The 16002-nt window shown below is 32.4% G+C and overlaps 2 protein-coding genes across 2 annotated transcripts; one reads left to right on the top strand and one right to left on the bottom strand.

Moving 5' to 3' along the window:
• The first annotated feature begins 4812 nt into the window (after nt 1-4812).
• Nucleotides 4813-8909, top strand: LOC117919743. Its single transcript, XM_034836990.1, has 2 exons — nt 4813-5256; nt 7716-8909. The coding sequence occupies exons 1-2, from the start codon at nt 4882-4884 to the stop codon at nt 8619-8621; spliced, it is 1281 nt and encodes a 426-aa protein (XP_034692881.1). The 5' UTR covers nt 4813-4881; the 3' UTR covers nt 8622-8909.
• Nucleotides 8910-9418: 509 nt separating this feature from the next.
• LOC117919750 (trihelix transcription factor ASR3) lies at nt 9419-11848 on the bottom strand. The gene is made up of 3 exons (XM_034837000.1): nt 10945-11848; nt 10478-10519; nt 9419-10029 (listed from the first exon to the last, which is right to left on the bottom strand). Exons 1-3 carry the CDS (start codon nt 11633-11635, stop codon nt 9740-9742), a joined length of 1023 nt encoding a protein of 340 aa, XP_034692891.1. The 5' UTR covers nt 11636-11848; the 3' UTR covers nt 9419-9739.
• Nucleotides 11849-16002: the final 4154 nt, after the last annotated feature.

A 16002-nucleotide genomic window follows, 5' to 3' on the forward strand; every position in this document is an offset into this window, starting at 1 on the left:
TTGATTCTAATATGATAATTTACATGTTTTATATGAAGTCTATATTTGTCTAACATTGCAGTTTTACAAGGCACAATATGGATATTATATTGTGCCAATATTGTATTTAGGTGAATGTAAATCTTACATCAATTAGGAAATTTTTTTCTTAACATCATATATGTAATAAGTTTCTTTTAATTATATATAAGCTTTTAAAAGTGCCATAACTTCAATTATAATTGCCATTTGATATAATTTTTTCCTTCAACAAAAATGGAAATTGGAGTTTGATTTATTGCTATAATAACTCATGTAATATAGACACAAGTATAAATATAACTATTTTTTCAAAATTTAAAAATTAAGATTTTAATGTCTAACCTATCCAAAGACTATTTTCTAGAACCATTTATGATTTCAAAAATAGAGTTTTTTCAAAATTTATTTTTAATACAAATATAGCGAGAATATATTTTGTTTAATATGTAAAAACGATCAATCTTATTATTTGAACAAAATTGAAAAAAATGTACAAATAATGAATTGAAATTTTTTGAATTAGTATCAATTTGGATACACTATTTATTTTTTGTTTTTAAAATTAAAATAATTTTATACAAAAACAAAATAACTTGTATAAAAAATATAAATTTAACGTATATATTTAAAACTTACTTTCAGAAATTTAAAAAGCCGAGGTTGTAAATTTTTTTAAACAAATTTTAAAACCATCACCTTTTAAATGCAAAGCTTCAATATTTCTTATAGCTTATATAAAAATTACTATTATTTTATTTTATGTTTTTTTTAATAAAAAAAATGCCATGTATCCACGTCAACATTTAATGAAAATTATTTGAAAACCTATTTTGATAATATAATGTCACTCATTAGTAAAGATATGTTATACATGCTACCCTTTTTCTTAGCATTGCAATTAAAGTAAGCAAATGCCAACGAAGATCCATGAAATAAACCCAAAAGGAAATGGACTCATGACATGAGTGAACACATGTAAAATGTATATATATATATATATATATATAAATAAATAAAAATAAAATTTAAAAATAAAAAAATAAAAAAGGAAAAGAAAGAAGAGGGAGGAGAAAGTAAAGGACCGACAGAGAAGGACATAGAGACAGCGACACCTCATATGGAGGAGGAAGTAAAGCTTAAACATGCCTTTGCTTTTCCTATTACACTCTTAATTTATTCTAATAAAGTCTCCTTCCCTTAATCACCCTCCCTCTCCTCCTCTCATACCTCATCTTCAAAAAGCTTCCTTGTAGCTTCTCATGCGTTCTCATTATAGGAATAGGGTGAAAAATGAATGCTAATTCGTATCATTTTTCCAACAAAGTTGGTTTCTCATTCTCTCTCTCTTTTTTTTTTTTAATTAAAAAAAGAAAGAAATAACTCAATAAATGTCGTGTATATCACTATTCATTCCAATGAAGGAATCTCTCATCCACCTCCTAAATACTTTATTAGTGGACTATATCTAGTTGGCATCTTAAAAAATCTACTATTTTACAAACCATAGTCTAAAAAAAATTATTACTAAGCTTAATGGTTGTGCTATTTTATTTAATGGGCACAATGATTTTTGAATCTATAGAGGGGTCCAAGGATGGTTGAAAATGAGACATTCCTCATCGCTTTCCATGAAATTAATTTATTGTCTAGTACATGGGTGGTGAAGTGCATTGAAAGTAGCCACACGCATTGATTACACAACTATTCTATTATTTTATTCAAAATCCTCAAATTAGTGGTATGAATTAAATTCAAATTATTATTTGATGCATTTAATTCCTTCTTTAGTGTATATATTCATATTATATAATACATGAATCATATTATACATTTAAATCAAAATATACTCTAAGACATGTTTGGAATATAAAAAAACCCGAACATTAAAGACATAAGATATAATGTTTTTGTGTATATTTTGATGCTCCGGGTTTTTTTTTTTTTCGAGCTACTCTTATAAAATTAATCATTAAAAAACAATTTTTTAAAAAATGACATTATCTTTATTTTTTATTAATTTTTTTATTTTTCTTTAAAAACTTTTCGAAAAAATTATCCAAACATATGAAGAATTCTTACTGATTTTAAAAATAACTATTGATTTATTTTTTAATAAAATATATTTACATCTTAAATATATAAATACTAAGTAAACATTTATAATCAACTAGAAATATTAATTTAAACTTGATTCATACTATTTATTAAACAGATATTATTAAATAAATTATTTGATTACTAAAATAAAGTAAGTTAGGATATTACGATAAATCAAAAATTATTTGGAACGTCATATTAATGTTCAAACCATTTTTAACCATAGTGGAGTAAAATTTTAAATTTGTTCATTAATCTAATAAATTTAATGTAAAAATAAAATTAATTGTTAGAATCTAAGTGTGTATGGATTGTGGATTGCAAATCTATAACAAAGATGGACTTCTCAGTAAAGTGAGAAAATTTGCACATGAGGACAAAACATTGGATTCAACCCACCAAATCGAATTGGGAATGGGCTTTGTAAAGAAAAGCCCAATAGGTATTTCGTTGGGCCGGACATTATTCTAATCTACCCATCATCTCATTCAACACTGGTAACGTGAATATTTCCGAATTTATTTATTTTTATAAAATTGATTGATCGGGTTAGATGAAGATCAATCGGGTTGACGGCGTTATATGGATCAAAATTGAGTCCATGGATGGGTTCAATCCATAAACCTTAGTATACAAAAACTAATAAAATCTATTGAATTAATCCAAACTAATTTCATTATTTTTTTTATTTAAACAAAAACTTAAATAAGAAAAGTAAAAAAAAAAAAAGTGAATGAAAATAAAATAAAATAAATATTAATAAATTATTTTTATATACTACTTCAAATCCATTTAATTTATTTTAATTTTTATATATATATAAATTAAATAATTTTAATTATGTTTGATTTTATTTAATATTTTTTGTAAAACAATCAAATGAAAAAATTATTTATCTTAACAGTATTTTTTTTTTTTTTTTATCTGAAAGCCAACCGTAACCCTGAATGATTTTCTAAATATAAAATATGTACACATATATAATATACAATATTCATCTGATTTATTAATTGAGTATATATTTTTCACTTGCACATATTCTTTTAATGATTAAAATAATAATAATGGTTGACTTGGACCGTCACACGAGTCATTCATATAATTAAGTTACAATAATATGTTATGAATTGTTTAGTAATGATTTCATTTCGGCAAACCATGAGACAATTTATTATAACAGTATTATTTGAGCTTTTCAATTATGAGCTTTTTTTTTTTTTTTAATTCCAAGTTTAAAAAATAATAATATTAGCATATTAATTGACTTAAATATTTTAAAATTTTAAATCTTCAATACGGATACTTCTTGATTCTGATAATATCCAATATTTGACATTTAAAAAAAAAAATCAAATTTATGGAATAGTGAAATAGATGTTTGTTTTTCATTTAAATAAAAAATAAAAAAATCCCAAATACATTTAATATTTATAAAAATTAATAATTGAAAAAATATTTATAATTTTTTTTATTATAATGAAAATAGAGGTTCATCTAAACAAATTGGAAAAAGTGTACTTCTATACACACAAAAACTGAACTCTAATTTATAATAATTAATATTTTATACATTTTTTTGTCAAAATATTAGCTTTATGAATAAGTATGTTTTCATATGGACATATATAAAAAAAAAAACCACAAAATGTGCATAAATTATTTTTAGAATTTTTTTTATTTTGTAATCATTTTTAAATGAGTGTGTGAATATATATATATATATATATATATTTAACTTTTAATCATTCATATACTTATAAGTACTAAATTTGATCATCATAGGTATTACATTTGATTAATGTGTGCATGAAACTTTAATTATTTTTATAAATTACCAATTTTTAATTATTTTTATACTAGAATATGAAAACATACATTTTTTCAAACAAAGTTTACTCATTTTTTAAAATTATATATTATTATGGATGCTTCTAGATACGAGAATAATTGATATTTGATGTTTTAAAAAAAAAATCCATATTTATAAATTATATTTAATTAGAGAAAAAAGTTCTTAAAAAATTCATCAAAGAGTATTAAAAAACTACTTCTTATTATTCTTGTGTAATAATACATTTAATATTTATAAAAATAATAATTGAAAAGTTATTTTTATTTTTAATTTAAAAAAGTAACAAAAATGGTAATATATCTAAACATAGTCTAAAACGGATAAGATACTTACACATAAGAATTAACTCAAATAAGATAATCAGTATTTGAAATTTTGAAAAAAATTATATTTATAAAATAAAAAATTCAGTAATTAATATTAAAAAGGAAAAAAAAATTATTCTTTGAATCAATAAGCTTGAAAAATTATCCAAAACTATAGTAAAAATACATATATATATATATATATATATAAAATATTTTATTAATTTTTTTTACCTTTTATTTTTAAAAATAATAAATTAAAATAGAAAGAATAAACATATTGAAATTTATAAAAAAATTATATTTAGAGAATTGTGTGTATTTAAATTTTAAACCATAAAAAATAGCAATTAATATTTAAAAAGGGCAAAAACGAGGTGGGGGTGGGAACTAAAATCCGAAAATTCAGAAATCCACCACAACATCTGGATATAACGTAAGGAAATGATGGTATCCCGAAAATACCCCTAGAAGAACGATCAAATGTCAGAAGGAGGCGGTGTGGTGGCCTCGTTTAAAAAGGCCAGATATCAAAGAGAGAACCAAAACCACTGCTCTCGCTCACCATCGTGAGTTCAGTTGAGAGAGCAAAGCTAACACTCATCAATGGCGTCTTCTCAAGAGCCGGACGACGATTTCGGAGTCCGAGTCGAGAAGGTTTTCAGATCACTCAAGCCGGTTCATTCCTCTGACTCGACTTCGCTGTGGTCTGTTTCCGATACTGAGGTCAAAAAGCGGGACCAAAACCGGGAGGGAAAGAAAGGGACGGAGAAAGACGAGGAAAACGACGTCGTTTTGGGTTCGGAGGATCGGGAGGGTTTGGAGGCAGAGTCGGGGGACGGCCGGAGAGAGGCCGATGGTGGCTTCGAAGATCGCGGCGACGGCGGAGTTCGCGGTGGCGTGGAGAATGCTGGCGCGGGTGATGGGGAGGAGTGGGAGATCAGATCTTCGATAGGAATGGATCGAACGCTGGACGACGAGGTGAGTGAATTTTCTGTATTTTTGTTGAGAATTGGTGTTTGTTCTTTTGTTGTGTTGTTGATTGGTTGATCCTGAGTGTTGTTTTGGTGATTGTTGTTTTTGGATGAAATTCAGCGTTTCGGAGCTGAATTGAATTGGTTTTGTTGGAGTTTTTCTTAATTGAGTTGGAAGTTCATTGTTTGAGGTGTTTGGATACTCGTTGTAGTGGAATAGCGCCAGGAAATTTATTCATTAGATGATGTGATTGCAGTTTTGAGACACTGTCTTAGACCAAAATTAAGCGGTTTAATGCTGAATTCAATCGCCTTATTTGAGTTTTTCGTGATTGAGTTGGAAGTTCCGTCTTTTACGGTGTTTGGATACTCATTGTAGTGAAATAGTGCTGTTGAATGCATTGATCAGATGGTGAGATAGCAATTATTGGTAGGTGTTTGGCGGTAAGTATCTAGGGTTTGTAGTAACAATGTGATGGCCTAGAGTAGATGGTAACAATGTGATCTTGGAGTATATGGGTGATTGGCTTGATGCAGAATGAGTATGTTGGACTTGTTCTGAATTTTGCTTCAAAAGTAAATAGACAGTTAGAGAATTGGTTAAGATGAAGTTGTTCATGCTTTAATGTGGCAATTGATGGAGTCTTTTCTGATGATCTAAGGTAAATATTGTCCAATTATGCAAGGAGGCTGTTAGATTTGTTGGTATTCACATGAAAAGAGTACAATTTTCATTCTATTTATAGCCATAACGGTAGATAACAGCTTCATTTTGACAATGATCAATAACGGATAACGGTAGACAACGGTCAATAACAGTAGATAACGGCTACCGACTAACGGATACCGGACTTGTATCTTTGTTTCCTTTTCTTTATCTTCCAATTCATGCGTATTTTCTTGGCTTATTCATATTTCCTTAAAATTTGCTCTTGCTAATTTCCACAGAGTGATTTTTAGTCATTAGATTTCACCACCCATCTACTATCTTCTAATAGATGGAATTTTGGGTGTAACCCAGTTGCACTAAATACTCTCTTCCTGGTCGCTCAAGGGCCTTCCCTATGCTCCCATGTAGCTTGGCACCTGATTTTGGTGCCTTCAATGCTAAAACTTGTGCATTATGTTTAATCATTGACATGGCCTCCATGGTTAATTAGTTGCTAAGTTAACCTTATACAAATTATAATGTGCAAATATTTTCTGATGAGATAGGAGTAAGTGTTAACTTAGTTGGCATCAAGGATCTTCAGCAAGGAGGATGGAATTTGACACACATCTAGGGGTTGATGGGGTTGGCGGAGGGGAATTATGTAACCAGGTAGGAATCTTGAGTCGTACAGTCTCCAAAGACATGTTTACCCTTCTTTGCGATTGATTTGGCGAAACAACCTATTGTCTTTATTTGGTAATAATGAATTTGGAAACTTGTCCAACATTCTTTCAGGAATGCAACAATTTCAGGGTTTCATTATTTGGTATGATTTTCTGCAATAAGTGGCCAATCATTTCTTTTGTCTTCCCACTTAACCCAAACCCAAAAATTATAATTATAATTCCTTTCTCATGAAGCTTGTGTATATATACTTACCACTGTGGTTAGCGTTTCACTTAACAAGCAAGTAGACAGGAGAATTCTTGAGTTAATTGGTGTCACGAGTCAGGAACATCACGGAATTCAAGGATCATTCATGAACTGAGTGGGAAGCCAAGGGTAGCAGCATAGTTGCTCAAGTAATTTGTAAGAAACATGAATGGTTTTGAGTTTGAGTTTGAGTTTGAAACATGTTAGAGTAGGTGTATATAAGATAGGTTGACACAATTATGAAGAGGTTGACAAATTTGTCATATTGGGACTTGTGTGCTTAACAATATTTTCTGATGAAGAATTGATCAATTTCCATAAAACATTGGTTTAAACAATATCACACCTTATGGATTGTTTCATACAAATATATGCAAAGGCTTAATGTGCTTATGATCTGTTTGCTATATATAGGAAAAAGAGTTCATTCTGTATAGTAAATGCTAATTAATATTATGAAAATATATTAAAATTTATTCTTTTGAGATTCTGCTAGTGCCCCCCACCTAAGACTCATAGTTCTAGTGGATTGCTTACCGTGCGGTAATGGTAATAATACTATTTCCACAAGAAGCAGTTGCTTCTTGCTGGATACTGGAGATCATCTCAGCAATAGGCTGGTCAGAGAAGATTGTCTTAATATATCATTAAAATTTTGATTGTTTTTAATAAATTAGCAAGGAAGAAAGACCAAGTATCTTAGCTCTTCCAGATCAAAGTATGTGAACATAGATTTTTGTGTGTGTATGAGGTTCTCCCATATTTAGGTTTCTATTGCTATCAACATTATAATGCTTACTTATACTTGCATATTCGGACTGTTCTGCTGGGATGCTAAACAATTTTTGTTGTGCCTGTCATCTTATTGTAATTGCTTGCAGGAGGAAGAAGATCTGTTTGACAAAGTGGCAGTGGGCAGGGAAAATGCTGGCGATCGCATCTACATGAGAGATGCTACTGACCATGGGACTGGTTTAAACTCTCACAATGTTCTTACCCAATCACATGATGCCACCAAGGACCCACGAATTGACCACTTTGCTGCACAGATCGGGCTGAAAGAAGATAAAGTGGAAGCTCATAATTTTAACTCTCCTCAGTCTTGTTGTAAATCTGCTTTAGATGTCAAGGAGCCTCAGCATCAAGAATCTGCACATGGTGGTGTAAAATCTATCTTGAAAAGAAAAGGTGATACAACCATCCCCAAGTCCCAAAAACGTGTGAAGTTTGATCTTAGCAGAAACGATTATAACGAAGCACCAACAAGAGCCAAAGATTTTTTTTCAACAGATGCCAGCTTGGTAGAGATTGAAGTATCAGAAGATGACTCTCTGCTGACCAGAAATACTCAGGGAGTTCCAGATTATGTACTCAACTCTTCAAAATATACACACTATACTTTAGATTCCTCAAGTGATGTTATTGAAGATTCCAAAAGCCAGGCTTGCGTGGAGCTTCTTGAGCAGATGAAGAGGTCAAAGGCCGAGGAACTGGGTTTGGAGCTGAAGGATAATTCAGTTGATCTTCCCAAATCCCTAACCTTCATACCAAAGAAGAAGGTTTGTGATGCCAAAGTAGCTGATAGTAGCAGCCAAAAGAAAAATCAGGATGCTGGGTGCAAGGGATCCTTGCACCAAACCGGCTTCCCCATTGGCATTGCAGCTGGGGAAGTCCATCAAACCGAAGCTGGCATAGATGAAGAGCCAGACACAATCCCTGCTGATAAAAGCCCAGGTTTTAAGAATCCAAGCCGCCACTACCGGATGAAAACTACCTCTGATGACTGAGTCCCTCATATGGTCTCATGAAGTTCTGGAAAGGTAGCAATACTGGTACATGCTTTCTTTCAGGCTGGTACCATTACATTCTCCCATTGAACTCTGTTATGTCATTTCAATTAGTGACATCATAGCTTGACTACAGGCCTTTTTCAATTTTCCCTTTTCCTTTCTCTTTTAGATAATGTGCAGAGTCCAGGCATTACCAGAATGCCATGATAGTGTATATGACTCTTATTTAAGGAGAACCTTTTTTTTCTTCCAAATAATTTCATCTTTTTTTCAGGTGTTTTTCCATGTGCATTTTCGTTGGAGTATGCTTAGATTTGGCCTATTGATTACCCAAGTAATAATACTTATTCGTGCTTTTACCTAGATTAAGTTGGTTGTCATCAGCAGCCAAGAATGTTTTGCTAGATCGGCACATACCTATGGGGAAGCATAGGTTTAAAGTCTGACCTTTTCTTCAGTGTTTTAGGAAAGAATTGCCAAACTGGGGGAGCCTACGAAGTCCTCAAGGAAGGCCTCAATCCAGGAGTTTCAACTACTTGCCAATCTTACAGTTACTGATAGTTTTAATAGAGCCTGAAAAACAGTTTAGGCCCAAACTTCTAAACTAAATCAGTCAATTCTCGGGGAGTTTCAACTACTATAATCAAGTCACCAATCTTACTGATAGTATTTAAGAAAACCCGAAAATTAAAAGCTTGCATAAAGGTCTTCATAGAGAAAGAATATGAAAAATCCAACTTAAAAAAGAGATTAGGTCTATAGGATCGTAGCAAGATTTAAAACACTAACAAATAGAAAAAGGAAAAAAAAAATCTCAATATATAAACTTGAATTATATAACAAGAAGGATGTCCAAATGTTTGTGAAGCTCTCAAATTTCTATACTTTATTATCTGTGTATGAATCCCTATAATGGCAATAAGCCACAAAATGGTAAAAAGAAATTTAAAAAAAAAAAAGATGTGAAAGCCATCCTCAATGTGATCCTGCTTGCCATGAAGCTATCGAAATTTAATCCCCTACCAAATCGCTCTTTCTTCAAGCTTCATTCCCCGCATTGGAGCTTGTCCAGAAATTTTTCCTATGTACAGCAACTGTATTCTGATGCCCTTTTACTACAACTTATCCGCAATTCTCCCTAGCGCATCTGCAAGCTTACTAAGAACAGCAACCAGGCAATCGGCTTGGTCCTTTCGCTGCTCCCTGTCCAATTGGAAATTGGTGTTCTGAGCTTCGAGTTGGTCGCTCAACATTCTGCCATTCCTCTCCAAAACCTCGATCAACTGATCCTGCAGTCTTGTTGTTTCCTCGTCCCCATCGGCTGTAAACCGCTTTCGCTTCCGTCCCTCCTGAGATGTGGACGGCATCTCAGGATTTGAGGCTGGGTGTCTCTTGCTTGCCGGACCTGCATGCCAGAACCCAAGTCGTTGAACTTGATGTATAGTCCCGTTCATACAGAGTCTTAAAGGAAGCTTAGAATTCCCGGAAAGGCTAATTAAATTGTTTCAGTTGTGAAGCTTAGTTTAGAGATCTAAAGAAGAGAAGAATCATCAGCTAATGAAAGGTTTACAGGCCTCCAGGAGACACTAAGCTCACTGAAAATGAGGATTCAAAAACCGAAACCAAACAATCAACTCCCATGAAATCCAATCAATCGTGTGTATCTGTTCAGATAATCCATACTGATTCATTAAAATCAGTAGTATAAAACAACCCACTGATCGGAATTCATGACAAATTAAGTGGTACGAGGAATTGTATATAAATTTCAATCTAAGCCCAAATGTATTTAAAAAAAAGAAAAAAAAAGAGATAATAATCAGTTGACGGTCTGAGCTAGAATAGGTTGATACCTTGACTTGAACCCTCCCTGGGAAAAGGTTGATACTGCTTCTCTGAAAATCCAAAATAGTCCCAAGAAAATAAGTAAAAAAATAAGATAAATTAAATTAAATTAAAACGCAATTAGGAGTTTTCTCAAAGCATTCCCTTCAACAACCAACACGTCATGATATTTCCTATTTTTGTAAGAAAAAAATTACTAATAACAGTTGTTCACCGAATTCATTGTAAAAAGAAAAGAAAAGAACAGAAATTTTAGCTATGAAATCAACACTTCGAAAAGGCTGGGAGTCTGGACCGATAACGAACGAAAATCTTATGAAATTTAAACATTCCCGGAAATTATAAATATTTCAGAACTTGGATTTCTTTATGAAGATGAAAACCCAATTCCTATAATTTGAATTTTTGTTTTCCTTTAAGATGTGAAATTCAAATTTCAATTTCATTGGTCCAAAGCAAGTAACTGTGAACTTACCAGAAATTGGCACAGGAGCTGCCACCGTCGCCGGAACCTCCTTTGCCGGCGGTTCCTTCTCCGGACTCCCACCTGACTGCTCAAAGTCCGAAAACAGCCCGTCCTCCGCCGCGGCGCTCCGCCCACTATCGAACACGGCCTCCGCCTCCTCCTCTGGCGCCACCATCCCCTCGCCCTCGGGGGCCGGCGCCAGGCCCAGAGCGAGTCCGGACGGCCCTGGCGGCGCGGCGCCAACCCCGTCGAGCATGTCGTAAACCTCCCTATCGAAAAACCCTGGTAGCCTCTTTTCCCTCCTCACGTCGTTCCTCATCACCCAAAACGACTCGCTCTCGTCCCTTATCTGCGACTCCCATTCTTTGATCTTCTTGTAATCGCCCGCGAGGTTGCTCCATCGCTTCCGGCACTGGACTGGTCCCCGGTTCACGCCGTGGCGCTTACAATACGACGAAACGGACGCCCACTTCGGCTCGATTTGCGCTGACCCAAACGCTAACCCGCCGGTCCGGCCCCTCCGGACCCTGCTCTCGGCCACCTTTTTGCCCTGAATCAACACGAGGATCTCCTGCCTCGTCCACCGCGGCAGCCGTGGAGCTCGGCTGCCATCATCACCGGCGGCGTTGACGCCGTTAGGGACGGCGTCAGCGTCGTCGTCAACGGGGGCGGGAGCGAGGCTCAATCGCTCAAGCTCCATAAAGTGAGAGAGAGTGGGTTTTGGGGTGGTCACGTGACTTAACGGCTGGTTGAGAAGTAACGGCGTTCTAGGGAGGCTCCGTTATATTAATAAAAGTGTTGTCATCTCGTATCACACCTTCTCATTATCTCCCTCTCTCCTTTTCTTCAACCCCGTAAGAGAAAAAAGAGAAGAGACGAGTGGGATTGCGCAGAGGAAAAAAAAGAAAAAAGAGGGTTTTTTTGTGGGCTTTGTGGTTCATTTGAGTGGGGTTTCTTTTTTTACTACCTATTTGACCCTTTAACCCTATGTTTTTGTTCTAAATTCTTTTGGGTCTTTGTCCTTTATTTTCATCTATATCCACATCTCTCTTCCAATTTTAGGGTCACTTTCTAGTTTTGGAATTCAAATTTATACCATCCATACTCATCTAATTTATTTGGTCTCTAATAATTATCATTATTTTTATTAATAAAATTAATAAACAATTATAATATTCATACAATGCACCAAAAACCGACATGTTTCGATGATCTCGCGAGCATTTAAATCCCTAAGGGCACCCTACCCTACCATTTGGAAAATTTTCTCTGCCTCAGCCCCTCTTCATGGGTGGCATCGAATCATTTGTCCTAATTTTTTATTTAATTTAATGGCAATATCAATAAATGTCCATGCCTCTATGAAAAGCCACTTTTTTTGAGGGTGGGTGTGAGGAGAAAGAGAATAGATGGAAGAGGACAGCACTGCCCTGCCCTATATAAGTAAAATATCAACATCCTCCTCTCCTCTACATCATCTTTCACACTCTTGAATTGAATCATTTGGCCTAAGCTTCAATCAAAGAACATAATTATAATTTTATCACAAAAAGGAAAAGCTTACAAAGATGGGTTTGGAGGCACATGTCTCATGAGGGGTTTGGGTTAGTAGAGGGTCACATTCTCCTTGTGATCCCGTGGGGACCATTTGGATGCCCCATATGCCCTGCCCCTTCTTCTACTCTTCCTAGGTATCTCATACATTGCCTACCCTCCATTGCTAGGCTTCTCACCTTCACTTCCCTTTGATTGGAGTTTTTCTTTTGTTTTTTACCAACATATTCATTGAAGACATTATATATAGTACAAGCCCTTTGAAAATTTGCTTCACTCCTTAAGGTACGTATTTATGGAGTTTTTCTATACCAACAATACCATCCACATGTGATTTGGTAGAAGTAGATTGATGATATTTGGGAGTTAACTTGATTTTAATACTTTTCAATGTTACGATTATTGGTATACTAATTAAAATTCATTCTTGTTTGATTCAACGATTGAAAACTAGAAATACCATACTTTTGAATACCATCCTTATAGTTTTCAAACTATACTATAAAACTATTATGATATTCACCGATAAGAATACCACTTTTTTTATTTGCTATTATACACGTGTTGTAATTTTGTAATGAAATGCCCATTACATGTTCAAGTTTTAATGTCACTTATTGAATTTTAGTATATAATTTGTATTGTTAATGAAGTTTTACATCTAATCATATTGTGTGTACGCTTGATTATTCTATTTATCTTCTTGTTACATTTTCCTATGTCGTGATCATATTCTTACTTTAAACGTGTCCAAGTGAAATTGGATGAGAGCATTCGATGACATTGAAAAATCTTAATCAGTATGACAGATAACCCTTTGATAAATTAAAAGACCAAGAGAAGGTCTTTTAAGGGTTCTTTATTTAATAAGTATTAGGAATATCATTCATTTTCCTTTTAATGTTTCCTATGATGCAATTGAAGGGACTTCAACCCTATCTTCGAACATTATGCTTATCAAGAGAAAAGCCATAATGTGGATACTTTCTTTTGCTATTCATAATTTTGTGAAAACACTTCTCATCATAAGGCTCCAAGGCAGATCCCATTTTAACATTTCTCATTGTACACTCTTAAAATATATGATATAGGTTAATAAGGTTTTTTCAATATTTTAAAATAAGAAATGCATTTATATTTAAAGAAATACCGTCACTTGACAACAATTATCAACATTTTATGTGTATTGAAGCAAATTTAAATAAATGATCCACTCTCTAGCTATTTTTTATTTCTACTTATTTACATAATAAAATTTGTGCATAAAAAAGAGTATTCATTCACCACCCTTTTGAAAATAATCTAGGGCAATGTAAAAAAAAAAGGACTATTTGGATTAAAATTCAAATAATATATAATCATATATATAAACATCACATTAGTCTTATATTTGTTTCGAGAGTCATCAATTAGTTAAGAGTTGTATTATCGTAATTTCATTAATTCCTTCTTTATCATGATGCTTCTTAATATTACTTTTTTCGATCTAATACCATTTTTTGGATTGGGTTTTGACCACTAAGGGAGGTTTGGCATTCCCATATCACACCTAATCCCAAACCTACCCTTTTGTTGCCTTAGGTACAACCCTAATAATCAATTCTTAATAAAGGATTGAAGGGTGATTATTGGCATATGTGCAAAGGTGTAAATGTCCACTAAAAAATCAGGCACATTCCCATATTCCCCCAGAGTGCTAACACACATAATTAAATAATTAATGATGATTTAACCAAAGGGACAATTGGCCTAAAGTCTAAGCTGATCTTTTCTTTTCATGGGACCATCACCATTTCTTGAAAATTATGGCTTTCACTACCAGGGGTAGTTAATGGGTTAGTGATGTCCCCCACCCCCCACTTGGAGTTCAAGAAGCAAGTATTCAAACAATTTATCCTAATCAAAATGTTAAGATACCCAAAGGGTATTCTACCCAAAAATTTTGGTTAAATTCTAATGGAGGAATAAATGTATAAAAAAGTACAAGAAAAAAAACTGAAATACAAATAAACGGGATTAATATATAAAAAAATAAAATTTGAATATAAATGCATAAAATCTAAACAAAGAAACAGGTAAATATGATTTTTTTTAATAATTAAAATACACATATGAGATCTACTTTAAAATAATTGTTCTATATTCTATTAATCTATTTCTTTTAAAATACACATGCGATATCTATTTTAAAATAGTTGTGATCCATTTCTCTTGCATAATTTCATGTTGTGATTTTTTTTTAATGTACTAAAATCACAATTTTAAAGTATGGTAAATTAATTAAAAATAAAAATAAAAGATAATTAATTTGAACAATAGTTTCAAAACAAATTTATGACCTATATTTTGTTCGATGAAGAGGAAAACTTAACCCAAAATTCTTATCTTTAGTATGATATTTTTGGATAGGTATAATAATACTTGACCTAACGTACAAAGTAGTGTAATGTAATCCAAGTTTGGTGAGGGCACTTGGAAGAATGATTGAGTTTTGAGAGTAATAGAGGAGGGATTTTGATTGATACAATGGTGGCCACACCTTGTTGGTGTTAGTGCTGGATTTGCAAGTTCCGCATTTTGTGGAAGAACGGGTGAATCAAATTGCACCGACTCCAAATTGCTCTTCATAATTTGATTTGACCTATTTTTTACATTTTAATTTTTAATTTATAATGTGGGGTTTTAATTTTTGGCTGAAAATTATTAATTCTATGGTCTCACTCTTTATGAGTATTGATGAGTTTTTGCACATCTATAATTTTGTGTCCATGTTGTATTTAGATGTTCAATATTATTTTCTTATTTTTATTTTATAATAGGATAAAAATTTATTAAAAAATTTATATTAATTTAATTATCTCATTTAAAAAATTAATCAATTGCTGGAAAAATATATATTTCCATGAAGAGAAATAATATTTAGAAGAAAAAAAATTCAAAAAGCAAAAAATAATAATTGAAAACAGCAATGCATTAAACTGGTAAGCCCACATGAGTCTTTTCAGAAATTTTAGGGATTGGGGGAAGCAAATTATAATGGAGGTTTCAGTATTGGTGGATCAATCAAGAGATCCTGATGTGACTTTTTGTAATTATATAAAGCAAAAAAACCCCTGGCTTATTCTTTTAATCAACTCTAAGCCAACATATAAGTTTATATCTTCATGTGGAGGGCTTCAAAAAGATGAACACACCACCATTCTCTTGTCACTCACATTTCCAATTTTAAACAAGATCATCATAATATCAAAGAAAAAGTTACCAGCTCTATTTGACACCCTTTTTTAGAAACCCTTCCCTAAAAGATAGTTTTTGGAAAATAGGTCAAAATATTCATTTATAATTATTTTTAAAATTTAAGTATTTTGTTCTTACTAAGTGTGTAATAATATAAAAGTTTTCAAAAATATTTTTTATTTTTTAAAAATTATTACTTAAAAAAAATCATTACTTTATACCTTAATAATAATTCCATTATTTTCTATTTATATCTATTTTTTGTATTTTATTTTA

The sequence above is a fragment of the Vitis riparia genome, chromosome 1 (assembly GCF_004353265.1).
Source record: "Vitis riparia cultivar Riparia Gloire de Montpellier isolate 1030 chromosome 1, EGFV_Vit.rip_1.0, whole genome shotgun sequence".
Classification (NCBI taxonomy): Eukaryota; Viridiplantae; Streptophyta; class Magnoliopsida; order Vitales; family Vitaceae; genus Vitis; species Vitis riparia.

What these genes read in the sequence shown, in the direction of transcription:
- LOC117919743 (XM_034836990.1), top strand. Translation starts at nt 4,882, where the DNA reads ATGGCGTCTTCTCAAGAGCCGGACGACGATTTCGGAGTCCGAGTCGAG. An exon ending in ATCGAACGCTGGACGACGAG is followed by an intron (nt 5,257 to 7,715) that starts GTGAGTGAATTT and finishes AATTGCTTGCAG; the next exon opens with GAGGAAGAAGATCTGTTTGA.
- LOC117919750 (XM_034837000.1), bottom strand. Translation starts at nt 11,635, where the DNA reads ATGGAGCTTGAGCGATTGAGCCTCGCTCCCGCCCCCGTTGACGACGAC. An exon ending in AGCTCCTGTGCCAATTTCTG is followed by an intron (nt 10,520 to 10,944) that starts GTAAGTTCACAG and finishes TTGGATTTTCAG; the next exon opens with AGAAGCAGTATCAACCTTTT. An exon ending in CAGGGAGGGTTCAAGTCAAG is followed by an intron (nt 10,030 to 10,477) that starts GTATCAACCTAT and finishes TCTGGCATGCAG; the next exon opens with GTCCGGCAAGCAAGAGACAC.